The 21968-nt window shown below is 64.9% G+C and overlaps 3 protein-coding genes and 1 non-coding gene across 4 annotated transcripts; all 4 read left to right on the top strand.

Annotated features, from left to right (window-relative positions):
* The first annotated feature begins 34 nt into the window (after window positions 1–34).
* TRIR (telomerase RNA component interacting RNase) lies at window positions 35–3457 on the top strand. The gene is made up of 3 exons (XM_030475493.1): window positions 35–341; window positions 747–824; window positions 3350–3457. The coding sequence occupies exons 1-3, from the start codon at window positions 96–98 to the stop codon at window positions 3455–3457; spliced, it is 432 nt and encodes a 143-aa protein (XP_030331353.1). The 5' UTR covers window positions 35–95.
* Window positions 3458–5890: 2433 nt separating this feature from the next.
* TNPO2 (transportin 2) lies at window positions 5891–17915 on the top strand. Its single transcript, XM_030475495.1, has 25 exons — window positions 5891–6082; window positions 6981–7105; window positions 8020–8095; window positions 8213–8362; window positions 8441–8547; window positions 8630–8763; window positions 9212–9293; window positions 9388–9510; window positions 9622–9740; window positions 9825–9885; window positions 10150–10315; window positions 10414–10566; window positions 12610–12835; window positions 14891–15062; window positions 15270–15356; window positions 15461–15568; window positions 15657–15815; window positions 15923–16010; window positions 16099–16197; window positions 16287–16382; window positions 16508–16583; window positions 16678–16777; window positions 16872–16946; window positions 17044–17175; window positions 17280–17915. Exons 2-24 carry the CDS (start codon window positions 7007–7009, stop codon window positions 17149–17151), a joined length of 2664 nt encoding a protein of 887 aa, XP_030331355.1. The 5' UTR covers window positions 5891–6082; window positions 6981–7006; the 3' UTR covers window positions 17152–17175; window positions 17280–17915.
* Window positions 10009–10075, top strand: LOC115603578. The gene has a single exon (XR_003989902.1). It is a non-coding gene; the product is annotated as a small nucleolar RNA SNORD41 (small nucleolar RNA).
* A 194-nt stretch (window positions 17916–18109) lies between the features above and the next one.
* On the top strand, window positions 18110–21937 carry FBXW9 (F-box and WD repeat domain containing 9). The gene is made up of 11 exons (XM_030475496.1): window positions 18110–18137; window positions 19105–19341; window positions 19606–19745; window positions 19832–19960; window positions 20329–20441; window positions 20541–20632; window positions 20731–20879; window positions 21014–21127; window positions 21226–21315; window positions 21422–21487; window positions 21669–21937. Exons 2-11 carry the CDS (start codon window positions 19107–19109, stop codon window positions 21741–21743), a joined length of 1203 nt encoding a protein of 400 aa, XP_030331356.1. The 5' UTR covers window positions 18110–18137; window positions 19105–19106; the 3' UTR covers window positions 21744–21937.
* The last annotated feature ends 31 nt before the right edge of the window (window positions 21938–21968 follow it).

A 21968-nucleotide genomic window follows, 5' to 3' on the forward strand; every position in this document is an offset into this window, starting at 1 on the left:
TGCCCGGCAACGCCCGTACCGTCTCGGTGGCGTCATCCGGCGGCGCCGCGCGCTTCCCGGCGTGCCCCGCGGGCGCGGCGATCGCGGCGGACAAGATGGAGGCGCACGGTGAGGACGGGGAGGCCTCGGAGGCCCCGTCCCCGCCCCCGGGGCCTGGCGGCGGCGTCAACGTCTTCGCCAACGACGGCAGCTTCTTGGAGCTCTTCAAGCGCAAGATGGAAGCGGAGCGGGAACGGGAGGAGGCGGCGGCGGCGGCGGCAGCAGCAGCGGCGGAAACAGCCGGTGGCGCCGGGGCCCGCCCGTCCGCCGGTTCGAAGAGGAGCGGCGGCGCCCTCAGCTTCGTAAGGACGCGGGACCCGCGGCCTCCTCCCGGGCCCACCCGCTCCTTGCGGCGGGTTCGCGGGGGTCCCTTCGGGCCGGCTCCGGGGGTGGCGGCGGCCGCTGCCCCCCCGCCAGCGGCTCCGTGCTGCGGGGGGGGGGGTGTCCCCAGACGCGAGTGCAGGCCCCGCTGTTACCGCCAGCGCCTCCCGGTGGGCACCTGCCTTCAGCGAGCCGGGGGGGGGCACGGCCCGGGGGCTCCCCGCTGCTTCCCGGCGCTGCTCGCTCCTTAGGGACGCGTCACCCCCCCCCACACCCCCGAAGCGGGCCACGGACGGGGGGGCCCCGCTGCGGACAGCCGGGCGGGCCCGTCCCTCCTGGCCCCGCCGCCGTGGGTACGGTGGCAGTTGTGTCCCTTCCCCCCTTAGGTGGGCAGGCGGCGAGGGGGGAACAAACTGGCCTTGAAGACGGGAGTGGTGGCCCAAGAAACAAAGGACGGACGAGGAGTGGGGGCCCGGGCTGGGGGGGGGCGCACACACACAGCTGGGCACTGGGAGGGGGTGCTGGGGCCACTGGGAGCACTGGGACAGGGTGTTGGGGACGCTGGGGCTGTTGCTGGGGACACTGGGAGCACTGGGACGGGGTGCTGGGGACACTGTGAGCATTGTGGGGGGGCTGGGGGCACTGGGACAGGGTGCTGGGGACACTGGGAGCACTGGGACAGGGTGCTGGGGACACTGGGAGCACTGGGACTGGTGTTGGGGACACTGGGAGCACTGGGATTGTAGTTGGGGACACTGGGGCTGTTGTTGGGGACACTGGGAGCACTGGGACTGGGTGTTGGAGACACTGGGAGCACTGGGACAGGGCACTGGGGGCACTGGGACGGGGTGTTGGGGACACTGGGGGCACTGGGACTGTTGTTGGGGACACTGGGGGCACTGGGATTGTAGTTGGGGACACTGGGACAGGGCGTTGGGGACACTGGGAGCACTGGGATAAGGCGTTTGCGCCACTGGGAGCACTGGGACAGGGCATTGTGGATACTGGGACTGGTGTTTGGGACACTGGGAGCACTGGGATTGTAGTTGGGGGCACTGGGACAGGGCATTGGGGACACTGGGAGCACTGAGAGGGGGCACTGGGGACACTGGGAGCACTGGGACAAGGCGTTTGCGCCACTGGGAGCACTGGGACAGGGCATTGTGGATACTGGGACTGGTGTTGGGGCCACTGGGAGCACTGGGACAGAGCGTTGGGGACACTGGGAGCACTGGGACTGTTGCTGGGGACACTGGGAGTACTGGGACAAGGGTATTGGGGGCACTGGGGGCACTGGGACTGTTGTTGGGGACACTGGGAGGACATGCTGGGGAAAACTGGGGACACTGGGAGCAATGGGTCAGGGCGTTGGGGACACTGTGAGCATTGGGAGGGGGCGCTGGGGGCACTGGGACAGGGTGTTGGGGACACTGGGAGCACTGGGACAGGGCACTGGGGACACTGGGGGCACTGAGGCTGGTGTTGGGGCCACTGAGAGCACTGGGACTGTTATTGTTGGGGACACTGGGAGCACTGGGATTGTAGTTGGGGGCACTGGGAGCTCTGGGACAGGGCATTGGGGACACTGGGGGCACTGGGACTGGTGTTGGGAACAGTGGGAGCACTGGGACTGTTATTGGGGGCACTGGGAGCACTGGGAGGGGGCACTGGGGCCACTGGGAGCACTGGGATTGTAGATGGGGGACACTGGCAGGGCATCCTGGGGAAAACTGGGGACGCTGGGAGCACTGGGACTGTAGTTGGGGACACTGGGAGCACTGGGACTGGGTGCTGAGGACACTGGGAGCACTGGGGACACTGGGAGCACTGGGACAGGGCGTTTGCGCCACTGGGAGCACTGGGACAGGGCGTTTGCGCCACTGGGAGCACTGGGACAGGGCATTGGGGACACTGGGAGCACTGGGACAGGGCGTTGGGGACACTGGGAGCACTGGGACTGGTCACTGGGGGACACTGGGAGCACTGGGACTAGTGTTGGGGACACTGGGAGCACTGGGACTAGTGTTGGGGGCACTGGGAGCACTGGGATTGTAGTTGGGGACACTGGGACTGTCGTTGGGGACACTGGGAGGACATGCTGGGGAAAACTGGGGACACTGGGAGCACTGGGACAGGGCGTTGGGGACACTGGGAGCACTGGGACAGGGCGCTGGGGACACTGGGAGCACTGGGACAGGGCATTGGGGACACTGGGAGCACTGGGACAGGGTATTGGGGACACTGGGGGCACTGGGACGGGGTGCTCGGGACACTGGCATGGCGTGTTGGGGACACTGGGAGCACTGGGACAGGGCATTGGGGACACTGGGAGCACTGGGACTGTTATTGGGGACACTGGGAGCACTGGAACGGGGCGTTGGGGACACTGGAACAGGGTCTTGGGGCCACTGGGAGCACTGGGACAGGGCATTGGGGACACTGGGAGCACTGGGACAGGGCGTTGGGGCCACTGGGAGCACTGGGAGGGGGTACTGGGGACACTGGGAGCACTGGGACTGGGCACTTGGGGACACTGGGAGCACTGGGACAGGGCGCTGGGGACACTGGGAGCACTGGGATTGTAGTTGGGGACACTGGGACTGTCATTGGGGACACTGGGAGGACATGCTGGGGAAAACTGGGGACACTGGGAGCACTGGGACTGTTATTGGGGACACTGGAAGCACTGGGACAGGGCGTTGGGGACACTGGGAGCCCTGGGACTGTTATTGGGGACACTGGAAGCACTGGGACAGGGCATTGGGGACACTGGGAGCACTGGGAGGGGGCACTGGGGCCACTGGGAGCACTGGGACTGTCATTGAGGCCACCGGGAGCCCTGGGCCAGGGCACTGAGCACTTGGGCACCCCCAATGCCTATTGACACCATTGGGCGCACTGGGCTGGGTGCAGGGGTGCCGGGGGGGGGGCTGTATTTTGAGGTACCCCTCAAGCACCCCCCCTTTTGACCCCCCCATGGGTGCTATAGGTGCTGACGAGTAAGGGGGACGCGTGGGCCAAGTACATGGCCGAGGTGAAGAAGTACAAAGCGCATCAGTGCAGCGACGACGACAAAACGCGGCCCTTGGTCAAGTAGCCCCCCCCCAGGCGTTGGAAACGCTCCTTTACAGGGGGGGGCCCGAAGCCTTTTGTAAGCTCCCCCCCCCCCCCCCCACATACACACCCCCCCCCCCACCCCGGTGCCACCGGAGCCGCCCCAATGGCAACCAGGACTTTGATGCCACCATGGACTGGCCCCGCCGCTGCTGCCCCCCCCCCCCCCGCTGCCCCCCCGGGGGGGGCTGGATTTGGGGTGGGAAAGGGGAGGATGGGGGGAGGGGGGGCGGCTGCTGCTGCAGCATTAAACACCTCAGAGATTTGGGAGCGGCGTGGAGAGATTTTGGGGGCGGTGAGAGGGGGGGTGCCCAGGTTTCTCATTCACTGCTATGGGGGGGGTTTGGGCTCCCCAGTCACTGTTATGGGGGGTTATGAGCTCCCCAGCCACTGCTATGGGGATTATGGGGCTCTCCAACCACTCTTATGGGGGGTTATGGGCTCCCCAGCCACTGCTATGGGGGTTATGGGGCTCCCCAGCCACTGCTATGGGGGTTATGGGGCTCCCCAGCCACTGCTATGGGGGGTTATGGGGCTCCCCAGCCACTGCTATGGGGGTTATGGGGCTCCCCAGCCACTGCTATGGGGGTTATGGGGCTCCCCAGCCACTGTTATGGGGTTATGGCTCCCCCTAAGCCATTGCCGATGGTGGTTATGGGTTCCCCAGTGACTGTTATGGGGGGTTATGGGGCTCCCCAGCCACTGCTATGGGGGTTATGGGCTCCCTAGCCATTGCGATGGGTGGTTATGGGTTCCCCAGTCACTGTTATGGGGGGTTATGGGGCTCCCCAGCCACTGCTATGGGGGTTTTAGGCTCCCCAACCACTGTTATGGGGGGTTGTGGGGCTCCCCAGCCACTGCTATGGGAGTTATGGGGCTCCCCAGCCACTGCTATGGGGGTTATGGGCTCCCTAGCCATTGCGATGGGTGGTTATGGGTTCCCCAGTCACTGTTATGGGGGGTTATGGGGCTCCCCAGCCACTGCTATGGGGGTTTTAGGCTCCCCAACCACTGTTATGGGGGGTTGTGGGGCTCCCCAGCCACTGCTATGGGGATTATGGGCTCCCCAGCCACTGCTGGGGGGGGTTATGGGCTCCTCAGTCACTGTTATGGGGCTCCCCAGTCACTGCTATGGGGGGTTTTAGGCTCCCCACCCACTGTTATGGGGGTTATGGGGCTCCTCACCCACTGTTATGGGGGGTTATGGGCTCCTCAGTCACTGTTATGGGGCTCCCCAGTCACTGCTATGGGGGGTTATGGGGCTCCCCAACCACTGTTATGGGGGTTGTGGGCTCCCCAGCCACTGCTATGGGGGGTTATGGGGCTCCCCAGTCGCTGTTATGGGGGGTTATGGGTTCCCCAGCCACTGCTGTGGGGGGTTATGGGGCTCCCCAGTCGCTGTTATGGGGGGTTATGGGCTCCCCAACCACTGCTATGGGGGGTTATGGGGCTCCCCAGCCACTGCTATGGGGGGTTTGGGCTCCCCAGCCACTGCTATGGGGGTTATGGGGCTCCCCAGTGACTGCTATGGGGGGTTATGGGGCTCCCCAGCCACTGCTATGGGGGTCTTGGGGCTCCCCAGTCACTGCTATGGGGGGTTATGGGGCTCCCCAGCCACTGCTATGGGGGTCTTGGGGCTCCCCAGCGACTGCTATGGGGGGTTATGGGTTCCCCAGCCACTGCTGTGGGGGGTTATGGGCTCCCCAACCACTGCTATGGGGGTTATGGGGCTCCCCAGCCACTGCTATGGGGGGTTTGGGCTCCCCAGCCACTGCTATGGGGGTTTGGGCTCCCCAACCACTGTTAGGGGGGGTTGTGGGGCTCCCCAGCCACTGCTATGGGGATTATGGGCTCCCCAGCCACTGCTGGGGGGGGTTATGGGCTCCTCAGTCAGTGTTATGGGGCTCCCCAGTCACTGTTATGGGGGGTTATGGGTTCCCCAGTCACTGCTATGGGGGGTTGTGGGCTCCCCAACCACTGCTGTGGGGGGTTATGGGCTCCCCAACCACTGCTATGGGGGTTTATGGGTTCCCCAGTGACTGTTATGGGGGGTTTGGGCTCCCCAGCCACTGCTGGGGGGGTTATGGGGCTCCCCAGCCACTGTTATGAGGGTTATGGGCTCCCCAGTGACACTTATGGGGGGTTATGGGGCTCCCCAGCCACTGCTATGGGGGTTATGGGCTCCCCAGTGACTGCTATGGGGGGTTATGGGCTCCCCAGCCACTGCTATGGGGGGTTATGGGGGAACAGAGCAGAGACCTCACCCCCGCCCCCCGCAGTGGTACGTCCCAGCCGCGGTGCACTCTGGGTACCACAGTTCAGCTCCGTCGTTGGCGGGAGCTCCTACTGCGCATGCTCGCTCCTGCCCACCCTTCCCCACGTGGCCCCGCCCCCGCGCCACGTGACGCGGCCCGTCCTTCCCGCGCGGGGCGGACGGTGGCCGCCGGGGGTCAGCGCCCGCGTGTCGCGCTCGGGCCCCGCCGGTGCTTCCCCCCCCCCCCCTTCCCCCGTTAACCTCCCCCCCCCCATCCCCGGTGTGTCCGGGATCCCCTTTCCCCCCACCTTCCACGTGCACCGGGACCCCCCCTTTCCCTTCTCCAAGCCCGGAACAGGTACGGGGCGGCGGGGAAGCGGCGCGGGGCCTGGCGGGACCGGGCTGGGGGGGGGGGGGGGGCGTTATGGCGGTAAATGGGGGTGAGGGGGGGGCGCGATGGGGATGCGATCGCGGGAGGGAGCTTTGGGGGGGGGTATTATGGGGGTCAAACCGGGGCTGGGGGGGGGGGGGCACAACCGGGTGCGTTTATAGCCCCGTGGGGGGATTATGGGGGTCAAACTGGGCTGGGGGGGGGCACAAACCGGGAGGGGGGTTATATATGGGGGGAGTGGTTTCCGGGGGTCAAACCGGGGCTGGGGGGGGCACAACCGGGTGCGTTTATAGCCCCGGGGGAAGGGGGATTATGGGGGTCAAATCTGAGCGAGATGGGGGGGCACAACCGGGAGGAGAGGGTTATAATATGGGGGGTTATAATATGGGGGGTTACGGGGGTCAAACCGAGGCTGGGGGGGGCACAACCGGGTGCGTTTATAGCCCTGGGGGGGTTTATGGGGGTCAGGCCTGAGCGAGATGGGGGGGCACATCCAGGAGGGGGGTTATGGGGGTCAAACCGGGGCTGGGGGGGTTGCGTTTATAGCCTTGGGAGGGGGGGGCATTATGGGGGTCAAATTGGGGTGGGGGGGGCAAATGGGGGGGAAACATTGGGGATGTTTATAGCCCCGGGGATATGGCACAAACGGGGGGGGGTTATAATATGGGGGGGGTTATGGGGGTCAAACTGGGGGGGGGGGCACAACCGAGTGTGTTTATAGCGCTGGGAGGGGGGGGTTTATGGGGGTCAAATTGGGCTGGGGGGGGCAAATGGGGGGAGACATCGGGGTGTTTATAACCCAGGGGTGGGGGGGGTAAATGCATCCCCTTCCCCATTTATCGCTGCTGTGTGTCCCCCCCCCAGGCTGTGTGCCCCCCCCCGAGGCCATGGACTGGCAGCCGGATGAGCAGGGCCTGCAGCAGGTCCTGCAGCTGCTCAAGGACTCGCAGTCACCCAACACGGCCACGCAGCGCGTCGTGCAGGATGTATCCCCCCCCCCGGGACCCCCCCGGGGTCCCCAGCACCCCCCACAGTGTCCTCAGCACCCCTCCCCGGTGTCCCCAGCAGCTCCCCGATGTCCCCAGCACCCTCCCCATGTCCTCAGCACCCCCCTCCCGGCGTCCCCAGCACCCCCCTGTTGTCCTCAGCACCCACCCAGTGTCCCCAGCATCCACCCCACGGTGTCCCCAGCACCCTCTTGTTGTCCCCAGCACTGCCCTTGGTGTCCCTGTCCCTCCCCCCGTTGTCCCCAGCACCCGCCCGGTGTCCTCAGCACCCTCCCCATGTCCGCAGCACCCCCCTCCCAGTGTCCCCAGCACCCCCCTCCCGGTGTCCTCAGCACCCTGTCCCCAGCACCCCCCTCCCAGTGTCCCCAGCACCCCCCTCCCGGTGCCCCCAGCACCCCCCTCCCGGTGTCCTCAGCACCCTGTTCCCAGCACACCCCCCCCCGTTGTCCCCAGCACCCCCCCAGTGTCCTCAGCACCCCCCCTGGTGTCCCTGATACACCCCCAGTGTCCCCAGCACCCCCCCCACGGTGTCTCCAGCATCCCGCTGTTGCCCCCAGCACCCTCCTGTTGTCCCCAGCACCCCCTTTGGTGTCCCTGTCCCCCCCCCCGTTGTCCCCAGCACCCCCCCGGTGTCCTCAGCACCCCCCTCTGGTGTCCCTGTCCCCCTCTCAGTGTCCCCAGCATCCACCCCCCAGCATCCTCAGCACCCCCTCGTTGTCCCCAGCATCCCCCCGGTGTCCTCAGCACCTGCCCTGTGTCCCCAGCACCCCCTTCCTGTTGTCCCCAGCCCCCCCCCGGTGTCCCCAGCATCCCCCCTGCAGTGTCCCTAGCCCCCCCCGGCATGCTCAGCACCCTCCCAGTGCACTCAGCATCATCCTTAACCCGCGGAGCAGAAACTGAAGCAGCTGAACCAATTCCCCGACTTCAACAACTACTTGATCTTCGTCCTCACGCGCCTCAAGTCTGAAGGTTGGGGCTTCCACAGGCATTTTGGGGGGGGTTCCAGGAGCCGAACTGCCCCTTCCTAGCTCAGGGGGGGTCCCTTCAGCCCCCCCCAATAAGCATTTGTGTTGTGTCCCCCCCCAGATGAGCCAACACGGTCTCTGAGCGGCCTCATCCTGAAGAACAACGTTAAAGCCCATTTCCAGAGCTTCCCGCAGCCTGTGGCTGAGTTCATCAAGCAGGAATGTCTCAACAACATCGGCGATGCCTCCTCCCTCATCCGGGCTACTATTGGTGAGGGGGGGGGGTGTCCCCAAACAACCTTGGCCCCCCCTTTTTGTGCTAACAACCCCCCCCCGCATCCCTTTCCAGGCATCCTCATCACCACCATCGCTTCCAAGGGGGAGCTGCAGATGTGGCCGGAGCTTCTCCCTCAGCTCTGCAACCTCCTCAACTCCGAGGACTACAACACGTGTGAGGTGTGTGGGACCTGGGGGGGGGTGTCACTGGGGGGGGGGAGCCCCTTGTCTGGGGCTGACCCCCCCCCACTTTGGCACCCAGGGAGCGTTTGGGGCCCTGCAGAAGATCTGTGAGGACTCCTCCGAGCTCCTGGATAGCGACGCGCTCAACCGGCCCCTCAACGTCATGATCCCCAAGTTCCTTCAGTTCTTCAAGCACTGCAGCCCCAAGATCAGGTATGGGGGGGGGGGGGAACTTGGGGGGCACACCCCCCCCACACCTACTGCAGCCCCATAGTCGGGTGGGGGGGGGGTGTTCAAGGGGATTGGGAATGTTGGGGGGGCTGCCCACAGCCGTGAAGCTTGGCTGTTGGATGGGGTGAAGTGGGGAATGGGTGATTCCTGTGCCCCCCGCCACAGGATTTGCATTGGGGGTGTCCTCATCTTTCCCTCTCTCCAGCTTCATTTGTGCCCCCCCCCCCAAATTGGGGTGATTTGGGGGTCCTCCACCCACATTAGGCATCTCAAGCTCACCCAACATCATCCCATGGGGATCATGCTCTATGTGTGTGTCCCAAGCATGAACTGGGGCACAACTGTGGGGTGCTGGGGGGGGTCGGAGGGAAGGATTGGGGCTGCCCCCCCCTTCTTTTTCACCTCATTTGCTACCCCCCCGTCCCCCCAGGTCCCACGCCATCGCCTGCGTCAACCAGTTCATCATGGACCGGGCTCAGGCGCTGATGGAGAACATCGACACCTTCATCGAGGTGAGTGCAACCCCCCCATAGGAGCAGCTCCGAGGCGGGGGGGGGGGGACACAGCAGTGAGTGTGTGTGTGTCCCCCCCCCTTTTTCTCCCCAGCACCTCTTTGCTTTGGCTGTGGATGAGGACCCCGAGGTGCGGAAGAATGTGTGCCGCGCGCTGGTGATGCTGCTGGAGGTGCGCATCGACCGCCTCATCCCCCACATGCACAGCATCATCCAGGTGAGGCCTTGAGCAGCAAAAAGGGGGGGGGGGGGGGGGAAGGAGCCCATCGGACCCCCCCATGGGTGAGTTTTGGGGTTCATGTGTCATTTCCCCCTCCCTTTCATGCAGTACATGCTGCAGCGGACACAGGACAGCGACGAGAACGTGGCCCTGGAGGCCTGTGAGTTCTGGTTGACGTTGGCCGAGCAGCCCATCTGCAAGGAGGTGCTGACCTCCCATCTGGTGCAGTGAGTGCTCGGGGCACCCCCACCTCATCCCCCAGCACCCCAAAGACCCTCCTCACCCCCCTAATTTCCCCCCTCCTCCTCCAGGCTTATCCCCATCCTGGTGAATGGCATGAAGTACTCGGAGATCGACATCATCCTGCTCAAGGTGTGAGGTTGGGGGGGGACGGGACTCCATTCCAATGGGAATGGGACCCTCTTCCCGCGCTGTGGGGCTGGAAGTGGTTAAAGTGGAGGGGCTGGGCCAAAGCAGGACCCCCCCTGAGCCCCCCTGGATGTGATGACAGCTTCAGAGCTGATGCTTGTGATGGTTCTTGTGTTCGTACTGTCTGATCTATGGGGCTGAGCATCCCCGGGGGGGGGTGATGGAGGTTCCTTGGGGTGGGACGTGATGTCCCCTTTGTCCCCCCAGGGTGACGTGGAGGAGGACGAGGCCATTCCCGACAGCGAGCAGGACATCAAGCCCCGCTTCCACAAGTCCCGCACGGTGACGCTGCAGCACGAGGAGGAGCGGGCGCAGGACCCCGAGGACGCAGAGGATGAGGATGACGATGACACCCTCTCAGATTGGAACCTGAGTATGGAGGGTGGGGGGTGCCCTTCGGGGGGTGCCAGCCGCAGGTTTTGGGGGGGGTTAAAGCCCACGTGGGGTGCGATGGAGCCCGTGTCCCCGCAGGGAAGTGCTCGGCCGCCGCGCTGGATGTCCTGGCCAACGTCTTCCGGGAAGAGCTGCTCCCGCATCTGCTGCCGCTGCTCAAGGAGCTGCTCTTCCACCCCGAGTGGGTCATCAAGGAGTCGGGCATCCTGGTGCTGGGCGCCATCGCTGAAGGTGGGTGCTGTGCTCGTGGTGCTGGGCGCCATCGCTGAAGGTGGGTGCTGTGCTCCTGGCTTTGGGTGCTGTGCTCGTGGTGCTGGGGGCCATTGGTGAAGGTGGGTGCTGGGAGCCATTGCTGAAGGTGGGTGCTGTGCTCCTGGCTTTGGGTGCTGTGCTTGTGGTGCTGGGCACCATCGCTGAAGGTGGGTGCTGTGCTCCTGGCTTTGGGTGCTGTGCTCGTGGTGCTGGGGGCCATTGGTGAGGGGGGTGCTGTGCTCCTGGCTTTGGGTGCTGTGCTCGTGGTGCTGGGAGCCATCGCTGAAGGTGGGTGCTGTGCTCCTGGCTTTGGGTGCTGTGCTTGTGGTGCTGGGCGCCATCGCTGAAGGTGGGTGCTATGCTCCTGGCTTTGGGTGCTGTGCTCGTGGTGCTGGGCGCCATCGCTGAAGGTGGGTGCTGTGCTTGTGGTGCTGGGCGCCATCGCTGAAGGTGGGTGCTGTGCTCGTGGTGCTAGGGGTCATTGGTGAAGGTGGGTGCTGTGCTCATGGTGCTGGGCACAATCGCTGAAGGTGGGTGCTGTGCTTGTGGTGCTGGGGGCCATTGGTGAAGGGGGTGCTGTGCTCATGGTGCTGGGCACCATCGCTGAAGGAGGGTGCTGGGCGCCATTGCTGAAGGTGGGTGCTGTGCTTGTGGTGCTGGGCGCCATTGGTGAAGGGGGTGCTGTGCTCATGGTGCTGGGCACCATCGCTGAAGGAGGGTGCTGGGCGCCATTGCTGAAGGTGGGTGCTGTGCTTGTGGTGCTGGGCACCATCGCTGAAGGAGGGTGCTGGGCGCCATTGCTGAAGGTGGGTGCTGTGCTTGTGGTGCTGGGCGCCATTGCTGGAGGTGGGTGCTGTGCTCCTGGCTGTGGGTGCTGTGCTTGTGGTGCTGGGCGCCATCGCTGAATGGGGGTGCTGTGCTCTTTGTTTGGGTGCTGTGCTCGTGGTGCTGGGTGCCATTGCTGGAGGTGGGTGCTGTGTTCCTGGCTTTGGGCGCCATTGCTGAAGGTGGGTGCTGTACTCCTGTCTCTGGGTGCCATTGCTGAAGGTGGGTGCTGTGTTCCTGGCTTTGGGTGCTGTGCTCATGGTGCTGAGCGCCATTGCTGAAGGTGGGTGCTGCGCTCCTAGCTTTGGGTGCCATTGCTGCAGGTGGGTGCTGCGCTCCTAGCTCTGGGTGCTGCGCTCCTGGCTCTGGGTGCCATTGCTGAAGCTGGGTGCTGCGCTCCTGTCTGTGGGCGCCATTGCTGAAGCTGGGTGCTGCGCTCCTGTCTGTGGGCGCCATTGCTGAAGCTGGGTGCTGTGCTCCTAGCTCTGGGTGCTGTGCTCCTGGGTTTGGGCGCCATTGCTGAAGGTGGGTGCCGCGCTCCTATCTCTGGGTGCCATTGCTGCAGGTGGGTGCTGCGCTCCTGTCTCTGAGCGCCATTGCTGATGGGGGGTGCTGCGCTCCTAGCTCTGGGTGCTGCGCTCCTGGCTCTGGGTGCCATTGCTGAAGGTGGGTGCTGTGCTCGTGGTGCTGGGAGCCATTGCTGGAGGTGGCTGCTGTGCTCCTGGCTTTGGGTGCTGTGTTCCTGGCTTTGGGTGCCATTGGCGGAGGTGGGTGCTGCGCTCCTGGCTCTGGGCGCCATTGCTGAAGCTGGGTGCTGCGCTCCTAGCTGTGGGTGTCATTGCTGCAGGTGGGTGCTGCGCTCCTGTCTCTGAGCGCCATTGCTGATGGGGGGTGCTGCGCTCCTAGCTCTGGGTGCTGCGCTCCTGGCTCTGGGTGCCATTGCTGAAGCTGGGTGCTGCGCTCCTGTCTGTGGGCGCCATTGCTGCCAGGGGGGGGTGGTGTGGTGCGGCTGGGTGCGCGGGTGCTGCGCTTTTGGTTCTCGGGTGCTGTGCTCCTGGGTTTGGGTGCCATTGCTGAAGCTGGGTGCTGCGCTCCTGTCTGTGGGCGCCATTGCTGCTGGTGGGGTGGTGCGGCTGGGCGCGCGGGTGCCGCGCTCCCATTCTCGGGTGCTGTGCCTGACGGTGCCCGCGCCCGCAGGCTGCATGCAGGGCATGGTGCCCTACCTGCCCGAGCTCATCCCGCACCTCATCCGGTGCCTGGCGGACAAGAAGGCGCTGGTGCGCTCCATCGCCTGCTGGACGCTGAGCCGCTACGCGCACTGGGTGGTGAGCCAGCCCCCCGACATGTACCTCAAGCCCCTCATGACCGAGCTCCTCAAGCGCATCCTCGACAGCAACAAGCGGGTGCAGGAGGCTGCCTGCAGGTACAGGATCCCCCCCCCCCCCAACGTTGGGATTTAGGGTGCTGGGGCCGGGCAGGATGAGGGGTTGAGGTGCTGTGGTGAAGGGGGGGGGGAGCAGAGGAGGCCGCGGGGATGGGCTCTGGGGGCAGGGGGAGAGGTGGGAATGAGGGGCTGGAGAGGAGGAGGCTCCGAGGAGGCCTTGGAGTAGCTCCAGTGGGTGAAGGGGCTGTAGGGAGCGTGGAGAAGGGCTTTGGATGAGGGATGGGATGAGGAGGAATAGGTTCCAATGGGATGAGGAGGAACAGGTTCCGATGGGATGAGGAGGAACAGGTTCCGATGGGATGAGGAACGGCTTCTGATGGGATGAGAAGGAACAGCTTCCAGTGGGATGAGGAACGGCTTCTGATGGAATGAGAAGGAACAACTTCCAGTGGGATGAGGAGGAACAGCTTCCAGTGGGATGAGGAACAGCTTCTGATGGGATGAGAAGCAGCAGCTTCCAGTGGGATGAGGAGGAACAGCTTCTGATGGGATGAGGAGGAATGGCTTCCAGTGGGATGAGGAACAGCTTCTGATGGGATGAGGAGGAACAGGTTCTGATGGGATGAGGAGGAACGGCTTCTATTGGGATGAGCAGTATCAGGTTCCAGTGAGATGAGGAGGAACGGCTTCTGATGGGATGAGGAGGAACAGCTTCTGATGGGATGAGGAGGAACAGCTTCCAGTGGGATGAGGAGGAACAGCTTCTGATGGGATGAGGAGGAACGGCTTCCAGTGGGATGGGGAGGAACGGTTTCCAGTGGGATGAGGAGGAACGGCTTCCATTGGGATGAGGAGAAACAGCTTCCAGTGGGATGAGGAGGAACAGCTTCTGATGGGATGAGGAGAAGCAGCTTCTGATGGGATGAGGAGGAACGGCTTCCAGTGGGATGAGGAACGGTTTCCAGTGGGATGAGGAGGAACAGCTTCTGATGGGATGAGGAGGAATGGCTTCCAGTGGGATGAGGTGGAACAGCTTCCAGGGGGATGAGGAGAAACGGCTTCCGATGGGATGAGGAGGAACAGCTTCCAATGGGATGAGGAGAAGCAGCTTCCAGTGGGATGAGGAGGAACGGCTTCCAGTGGGATGAGGAACGGTTTCCAGTGGGATGAGGAGGAACGGCTTCTGATGGGATGAGGAGGAATGGTTTCCAGTGGGATGAGGAGGAACGGCTTCCAATGGGAAGAGGAGAAACAGGTTCCAGTGGGATGAGGAGGAACGGCTTCCAGTGGAATGAGGAGGAACGGCTTCTGATGGGATGAGGAACAGCTTCTGATGGGATGAGGAGGAACGGCTTCCAGTGGGATGAGGAAGAACAGCTTCTGATGGGATGAAGAGGAACAGCTTCCAGTGGGATGAGGAAGAACAGCTTCTGATGGGATGAGAAGGATCAGCTTCCAGTGGGATGAGGAGGAATGGCTTCTGGTGGGATGAGGAGGAACAGATTCTAGTGGGATGAGGAGAAACAGCTTCCAGTGGGATGAGGAGGAACAGATTCTAGTGGGATGAGGAGAAACAGCTTCTGATGGGATGAAGAGGAACAGCTTCCAGTGGGATGAGGAGGAACGGCTTCCAGTGGGATGAGGAGGAACAGCTTCCGATGGGATGAGGAGGAACAGCTTCCAGTGGGATGAGGAGGACCGGCTTCTAATGGGATGGGGAGGAATGGCTTCTGATGGGATGAGGACAAGCAGCTTCCAGTGGGATGAGGAGGAATGGCTTCTGATGGGACGAGGACAAGCAGCTTCCAGTGGGATGAGGAGGAATGGCTTCTGATGGGATGAGGAGGAACAGATTCTAGTGGGATGAGGAGAAACAGCTTCTGATGGGATGAGCAGTATCAGCTTCCAGTGGGATGAGGAGAAACAGCTTCCAATGGGAAGAGGGAAGAGTTAGATGGGATCTCAGGATGATGTTCTTCACTATGAGGGTGGTGGGACAGCGGAACGGGTTGGATGGAGGTTTGGCTGAAGCGTTGGAGCGGGGTTCAGGGGTGCTGGGGGGGGGGGCTCCTGACTCTCTCTCCCCCCACTCAGCGCCTTCGCCACGCTGGAGGAGGAGGCGTGCACGGAGCTGGTGCCGTACCTCAGCTTCATCCTGGACACGCTGGTCTTCGCCTTTGGCAAGTACCAGCACAAGAACCTGCTCATCCTCTACGACGCCATCGGGACGTTGGCTGACTCCGTGGGGCACCACCTCAACCAGCCGGTACGGTTTGGGGTGTCCCCCTTCGCCCCATTGCATCCCTCTGCATGGCCCAAGCCCAGGACCTATGATGACAAGTGACAACAGACATTTGAATCCCGAAGTGGCGCTGTGGATCATTCTGCTCTGATGGTCCCTGGGCTGAGGGGGGGGGGGGGGGCTGCCCCCCTGTGTGTGTCCCCTTCCCCACGCTGGGATCTCTCCCATCAGGAATACATCCAGAAGCTGATGCCTCCACTCATCCAGAAGTGGAATGAGCTGAAGGATGAAGACAAGGACCTTTTCCCGCTGCTGGAGGTAAGCCGGGGGGGGGGGTGCAAGGACACCACTTGGGGGCTCATCTATGCCCTAACCCCCTCCCTCTCCCACCCCATTGCTGTCCCCCCCCCTATGCCCTGCAGTGCTTGTCCTCGGTGGCCACCGCGCTGCAGAGCGGCTTCCTGCCCTACTGCGAGCCCGTCTACCAGCGCTGCGTCACCCTGGTGCAGAAGACACTGGCTCAAGCCATGGTGAACCCTTGGGTGCTCGGGGGTGCTGAGGGTATCATCCCCTCCATGGGCTGACCGTGGGGGTCCTGTATTCCCCCCCCCTCCTTAGATGTACAACCAGCACCCGGAGCAGTATGAAGCCCCTGATAAGGATTTCATGATCGTGGCCCTGGACCTGCTCAGTGGTTTGGCCGAAGGTCTCGGCTGCCACGTGGAGCAGTTGGTGGCTCGGAGCAACATCATGACGCTGCTTTTCCAGTGCATGCAGGTAAAGGGGGGAGACCCCCCCCCTCCTTTTCCATCTTGGAGCCACCCAGCCTGGTTTGGGGGCCCCCAAGGACCCCCCCAGGCTCAGCGCCTGCCCGCTGCCCGCAGGACACCATGCCCGAGGTGCGGCAGAGCTCCTTTGCCCTCTTGGGTGACCTCACCAAGGCTTGTTTCGTGCACGTCAAGCCCTGCATTGGTGCGTGTGGGGCTTGAATAAGGGGGGGACACCCCAAAATGATGTTTGGGGGGGGCTGGTACTAACTCTGCTTCCCCCCCCCCCCAAGCTGAATTCATGCCCATCCTGGGCACCAACCTCAACCCCGAGTTCATCTCTGTGTGCAACAACGCGACCTGGGCCATTGGGGAGATCTGCATGCAGATGGGTGAGCGGTTTGGGGGCCCCTCAGCCCCCCCAAAGCTCAGCTGAGCTCCCCCAATCCTGACACACACCCCCCCCCCCCCTTATTTGCAGGGGCAGAGATGCAGCCGTACGTCCAGATGGTGCTCAACAACCTGGTAGAGATCATCAACCGCCCCAACACCCCCAAAACCCTCCTGGAAAACACAGGTGAGATGGGGGGGTGGCACAGAGGGACCCCCAAGTGGGGGTTTGGGGGGTGGGGGGCTGGTTGCTGGCGGGGGGGGAGCTCCTTCCCCTGCTGTGCCCCCCAAACCCCTTCCCTCTACCCTCAGCCATCACCATCGGGCGCTTGGGCTTCGTGTGCCCGCAGGAGGTGGCCCCCATGCTGCAGCAGTTCATCCGGCCCTGGTGAGTGGGGGGGCTCGGTTTTGGGGTTCCCACACCCCCTAATGTGAGGGGGGGGTATCACTGAACCCAAGTTTCCTCCTTCCTGCTCCTCAAGGTGCACATCCCTCCGGAACATCCGGGACAACGAGGAGAAGGACTCGGCTTTCCGAGGCATCTGTGTGATGATCGGGGTGAACCCGGGGGGGGTCGTGCAGGTAGTGGGGAGCAGGAGGGGGGGCACCCAGCAGTGGTTTTGGGGTGCTGGGGGGGGGGGGTTATCCCATTATCACACACACACCCCCCTCCCAGGACTTCATCTTCTTCTGCGATGCTGTCGCCTCCTGGGTGAGCCCCAAAGACGACCTGCGGGACATGTTCTATAAGGTCAGGAGGGGACAGGGGGACATTGGGGACCCCCCCACACACGATGAGGGGCCCCCCCTTAGTGTCAAGCTCCCCCGTTCCCCCCCCCTCCCCCCAGATCCTTCATGGCTTCAAGGACCAGGTTGGGGAGGAGAACTGGCAGCAGTTTTCGGAGCAGTTCCCACCTTTGCTCAAGGACCGGCTGGCGGCGTTCTATGGGGTCTAGGCCAGGCCAAAGCACCGGAACCAGGTCCGGGGGGGGGGACGGGGTTACAGCCCCCCCAAACCGGAGGGTGGGCACATGCCCCCCCCCCGACAGACCCCCCCTGAACCCCTTTTCCCCCCCTCTCACAGGTCGGGAAGCCGTCGGGACAGCGGCTGGGAGCGGGCGTGTCCCCCCCCACCGCACCCGGGGAGGGGTTTGGGGGGGCCCCGGCGCTGCACCCCATCCCCTGGGGGGGTCCCCGCCATTGCTTTCACCCCCGGGGCGGGGAGGGGGAAGGAAGGGAAGGGGGGGTTGGGGGTAGGGGGGGGTAGCCCTACAGAGGGGGGCACCCCAAATCCCTTGGTGGGGGGGGGAGGGGAGAGCAAAAACCGGGGCGAAAGGGTCCAAAACCGGCGGTTCCCCCCCCCCTTTTTCCGTTGTAGGATGTTCCCACCCCTCCCCCGCATGGTGCCCCCCCCCGCCCCATCCTCATGCATAGAACACGTAGAGCGGCCCCAGCCGGGGTTGGGGGGGGGGGGGGGAAGCGGGGGGCCGGGGGGGGGCCGGGCCGAGCCGCCGCCGTTGTGCTTCGTCGTGAGCGAGTCGGTGCCACGTTTCTTGTGGTTTCTTTCCCCGTTTTGTTCCGTTTTTTACCGTTTACAGGGCGGGAATTGGGGGGCGGGGGGGGGGGGGGGGGCGAGGGTGTCCCGCAGGGACGGGGTGCGGGGGGGAGGGGGCCGTGTTTCCCCCCCCCCGTTTCCTGCTCGGTAAAGAGTCCGTTGTTGACCGTCCCCGTCCCGGTGTCGTTTATTGGGGGGGGGGGAATGGAACTGGGTTTGGTGCCGGTGCTCCCGGTGCCACACGTGGATCACTCCCGGCGCTGCTTGATGACGTCAACACGCGCTTCTGAACGCTCATTGGGCGAGGTGGCGCTGACGCGCCGGTCGGCGCGCCGGAAGTGGGGCTTACGGTGGCCGTGGAGACGGGACGCGGCGGGGCCGGGCCCGGTACCGGGGGGGGTGTGGGAACGGGCCAAGGGGCTTTGGGGGATCCCGGTAGTGGGGATGGGGGGGAACGGGCCGGGGGCTTTGGGGTGGTCCCGGTACCGGGGGGAAGGGAACGAGCCAAGTGGCTTTGGGGGGGTCCCGGTACCGGGGGGAAGGGAACGAGCCAAGTGGCTTTGGGGGGTCCCGGTACCGGGGGGAAGGGAACGAGCCAAGTGGCTTTGGGGGGGTCCCGGTACCGGGGGGAAGGGAACGAGCCAAGTGGCTTTGGGGGGGTCCCGGTACCGGGGGGAAGGGAACGAGCCAAGTGGCTTTGGGGGGGTCCCGGTACCGGGGGGAAGGGAACGAGCCAAGGGGATTTGGAGGGGTCCCGGTACCGGGGAGGGGAGGAACGGGCCGGGGGCTTTGGGGGGTTCGCGGTATCGGGGGGGTGGAACGGGCTAAGGGGCTTTGGGGGATCTCGGTACTGGGGATGGGGGGGGAACGGGCCGGGGGCTTTGGGGGGGTCCCGGTACCGGGGTTGGGGAACGGGCCAAGGGGCTTTGGGGGCGTCCCGGTACCGGAGGGGGGAAAAACGGGCCGGAGGCTTTGGAGGGGTCCCGGTACCGGGGACAGGGAGAACGGGCCAAGGGGCTTTGGGGGGGTCCCGGTACCGGAGGGGTGAAAAACGGGCCGGGGGCTTTGGGGGGGTCCCGGTACCGGGGGGAAGGGAACGAGCCAAGGGGATTTGGGGGGGTCCCGATACCGGGGAGGGGAGGAACGGGCCGGGGGCTTTGGGGGGTTCGCGGTACCGGGGGGGGAAAAACGGGCCGGGGGCTTTGGGGGGGTCTCGGTACCGGGGAAGTAGGAACGGGCCAAGGGGCTTTGGGGGAGTCCCGGTACTGGCAGTTCAACGGGAGGTACCGCAGCGGGGCCGGGGGGGTTCCCGGCCACCGGGAGGTGCTGAGCTGCCGCCTCGCCCTCCCCTCAGCCATGGAGGGGCGGGCACAGGAGCGCGGGCCCCCGGGGCCCCCCCCGCCGGGCGCGGGGTCGCTGCTGGCGCTGCCGCCGGAGCTGCTGCTGCAGATCTGCGGGTACCTCGGGGCGCGGGAGGTGCGGGAGGTGCTGCCCCGCGTGTGCCGGGCGCTGCGGGCCCTGGCCCGGGACGCCGTGACCTGGCGGCTCCGCCTCCAGCGCAGCGCCCGCGGCCGCTTCCCAGTCCTGGAAGGTGAGGTTTGGGGCCGGGGCTGGGGGGGGGGCACCCCAAAACCTTCCCCTTGAGCGGGCTGGGAATTCCCTAATTCCGGCTCTGCCGAGCCCATGGGGTGCTGCGGGGGTGAATGTGGGGAGTTGGGGGTGCCCCTTTTGCCCATTGGACCCCCACTTCAGCACCCCACATCCCCGCTCTACCTCCCCACATCCCTGCTCTGTCCCCCATCAGACACACACACCCCCCCCCATCGGTTTTGGGGTCCCCTCTGTCTCCCCACAGAGGAGGGGTTCGACTGGTCGGCCGCCTGCGTGGACCTGGAGGAGCATCTGCAGCGCTGGGGGGGCACCGGGGCCCCCATGGAGCACTTCTCCCTGGACGAGGGACACTTTGCCTCCGTTGACACCGTCCTCCTGCTGCAGGTAGGGACGGGCCAGGCTAAAGGGGGGGCTGTGGGGGTAAAAAGGGGGGGTCCCCACCTCATCTCTGTCCCCTTCCTATATCGCAGGGGGGGACTCTGTGTGTTTCGGGGGCCCGCGACCGCAACGTCAACGTGTGGGACCTGCGGCAGCTCGGCCGGGCCCCCGGCAACGTGCTGGTGAAGACACTGGGCACCGAGCGCACCGGGACGCACAAGGTGGGGGCACGGATGTTATTCCCCCCCCCTTTTCAAGACCCTGTTGTCCCCTTCAAGTCCTCGTCATTGCTTTTTGGGGGGGTTCCAGAGCAGTTGTGAGGCCGGTCACGGGTTTGAGGCTGCTGATGTGTGGGGCAGGAGGGAATGGATGGATTCAGAGGGAGCAAGGTGGAAGCCTCCTGGAGCTCAAGCAGAGCCCGGAGTTGGGGTGATCCCAAGGGAAAAGCAGAGGAGAAGCTGCCCCATCCCTGGCCAGGTTGGACACAGGGGCTTGGAGCAACCTGCTCTAGTGGAAGGTGGCCCTGCCCGTGGCGGGGGGGGGGAAGCTTTAAGGTCCTTCCCACCCCCCCCATTCCATGATTCCCAAGGGCTGGGTCTGGTGCTTGGCCTCCCAAGACAACAAAGTGTGTTCGGGCTCCTGGGACAGCACCGTGAAGCTGTGGGACCTGGCGGCCGAGGGGCAGCAATTTGGGGAGATCAGGTAATGCCTGGGGGGAGGGGGGGGGGAGGTTGTGGTTTTGGGGGGGTCCGGGGTGGTTTTGGGGGGGGCAGCTGCTCCCAGCCCTTCCCTTGCCCGCAGGGAGAAGGCTGCCGTGTTGTGCTTGTCCTACCGCCCCAACGTCCTCGTCACCGGCACCTTCAACAGGACCGTGACCATCTACGACCCGCGAGGTTGGTGCTGCCCAGGATTTGGGGGGGTTGTCCCTGGGATGAAAGGGGGGGACCCCAGCTCAAACCAATCCCCCCCCTCCCGCCCCATCCTCCTGCAGCAGGGCAGCCCCCGGTGCACAGCTACAAGCCCCACGCCAGCGCCGTCCTGGCCCTGGTGGCCGATGAGCGGCTCATCTTATCGGGCAGCGAGGACCGGACCCTCGTTGTCTACGACCGACGGGCTGCCAGGGTCCTCCAGCGGCTGCAGGTGGGTGCAAACACCCCCCCAAAAAAGGGGGGACACACACACAGAGGGGGAGTCTGTCCCTTTGCACCAGTTCTAATGGAAGCCCTGAGATGTGGGGTGCAGCGGGAACCCCTCACGCTTCTCTGTGCCCGCAGCTGGAGAGCTACCTGCTCTCCATGTCCTACCAGGGCACAGAGCTCTGGGCTGGCGACAACCGTGGCCACGTCTATGTCTTTGGGAACAGCAGCGGCAGCTTCCAGCCCGCCCAGGTTGGGCCCCCCCCCCCCCCCCCCGAGGAGGGAGGTTGGGGGGGCGCAGGGGGTACCCCGAGCTCTCACACTTGGGGCTTTGTGCCCCTTCTCTGCAGTACTTCGATGTGGGGCACCGGCTGCAGATCACGGGGCTCTGGCACTCGCTGGGCTCCCTCTACACCACCTCCACCGACAGGTCGCTGCGGGTGAGCGTGTCCCCCCCCCAGGCCCCATCTCATCTTTTGGGGGCTTTTGGGGGGGCTCTGACCCCCCAGGTAGGGGGCCTGTCAATGGGCTTTTGTTGTGTTGCAGATACACGTCCCTACGGACCCTCCCCGCACCATCTGCTCCTGGACGCAAGATGACGTGTTCAATGGGGTAAGGAGGCTCTGGCACACGTGTGTACCCGCCCTGCACATGTGTGTACACACGTGTACAAGCACCTTGCTCTCTGCCCTGCTGCTGGGATGGTCCCGGCACCGGGGGCTCCCTGGAGGGGGGGGGAAATGCCCCCCAAGCAGCCCCCCGACACCTCTCGTTGCCTTCCCCCCCCCTCCAGATCAGCGTGGAGGGTGACGTGGTGGCAGCCGCCTCCGGGGGCCTCTCGGTTGAAGTGTGGAGGCTCCGGACCTGATGCTGCGGCCGCGGTCTCGCGTTCACGCTGCCCCCAACCGGGGTTCCGGGGGCTCCCTGCCGGGTGCGGGGTCCCCTCTGTGAGCCCCCCCCCCGTCCACCCCCCGGCATGGAGGAGCCACGGGCCGGGCCCGGGGCCCTCGCTGGGGCTGGCAGCCTGGTGCTTGTTTGTGGGTATTAAACGGATTTTGCAGACACGGTGGTTTTGGGGCGAAATTGGGCGGTT

The sequence above is a fragment of the Strigops habroptila genome, unplaced genomic scaffold (assembly GCF_004027225.2).
Source record: "Strigops habroptila isolate Jane unplaced genomic scaffold, bStrHab1.2.pri NW_022045640.1_ctg1, whole genome shotgun sequence".
In the NCBI taxonomy this organism is placed as follows: Eukaryota; Metazoa; Chordata; class Aves; order Psittaciformes; family Psittacidae; genus Strigops; species Strigops habroptila.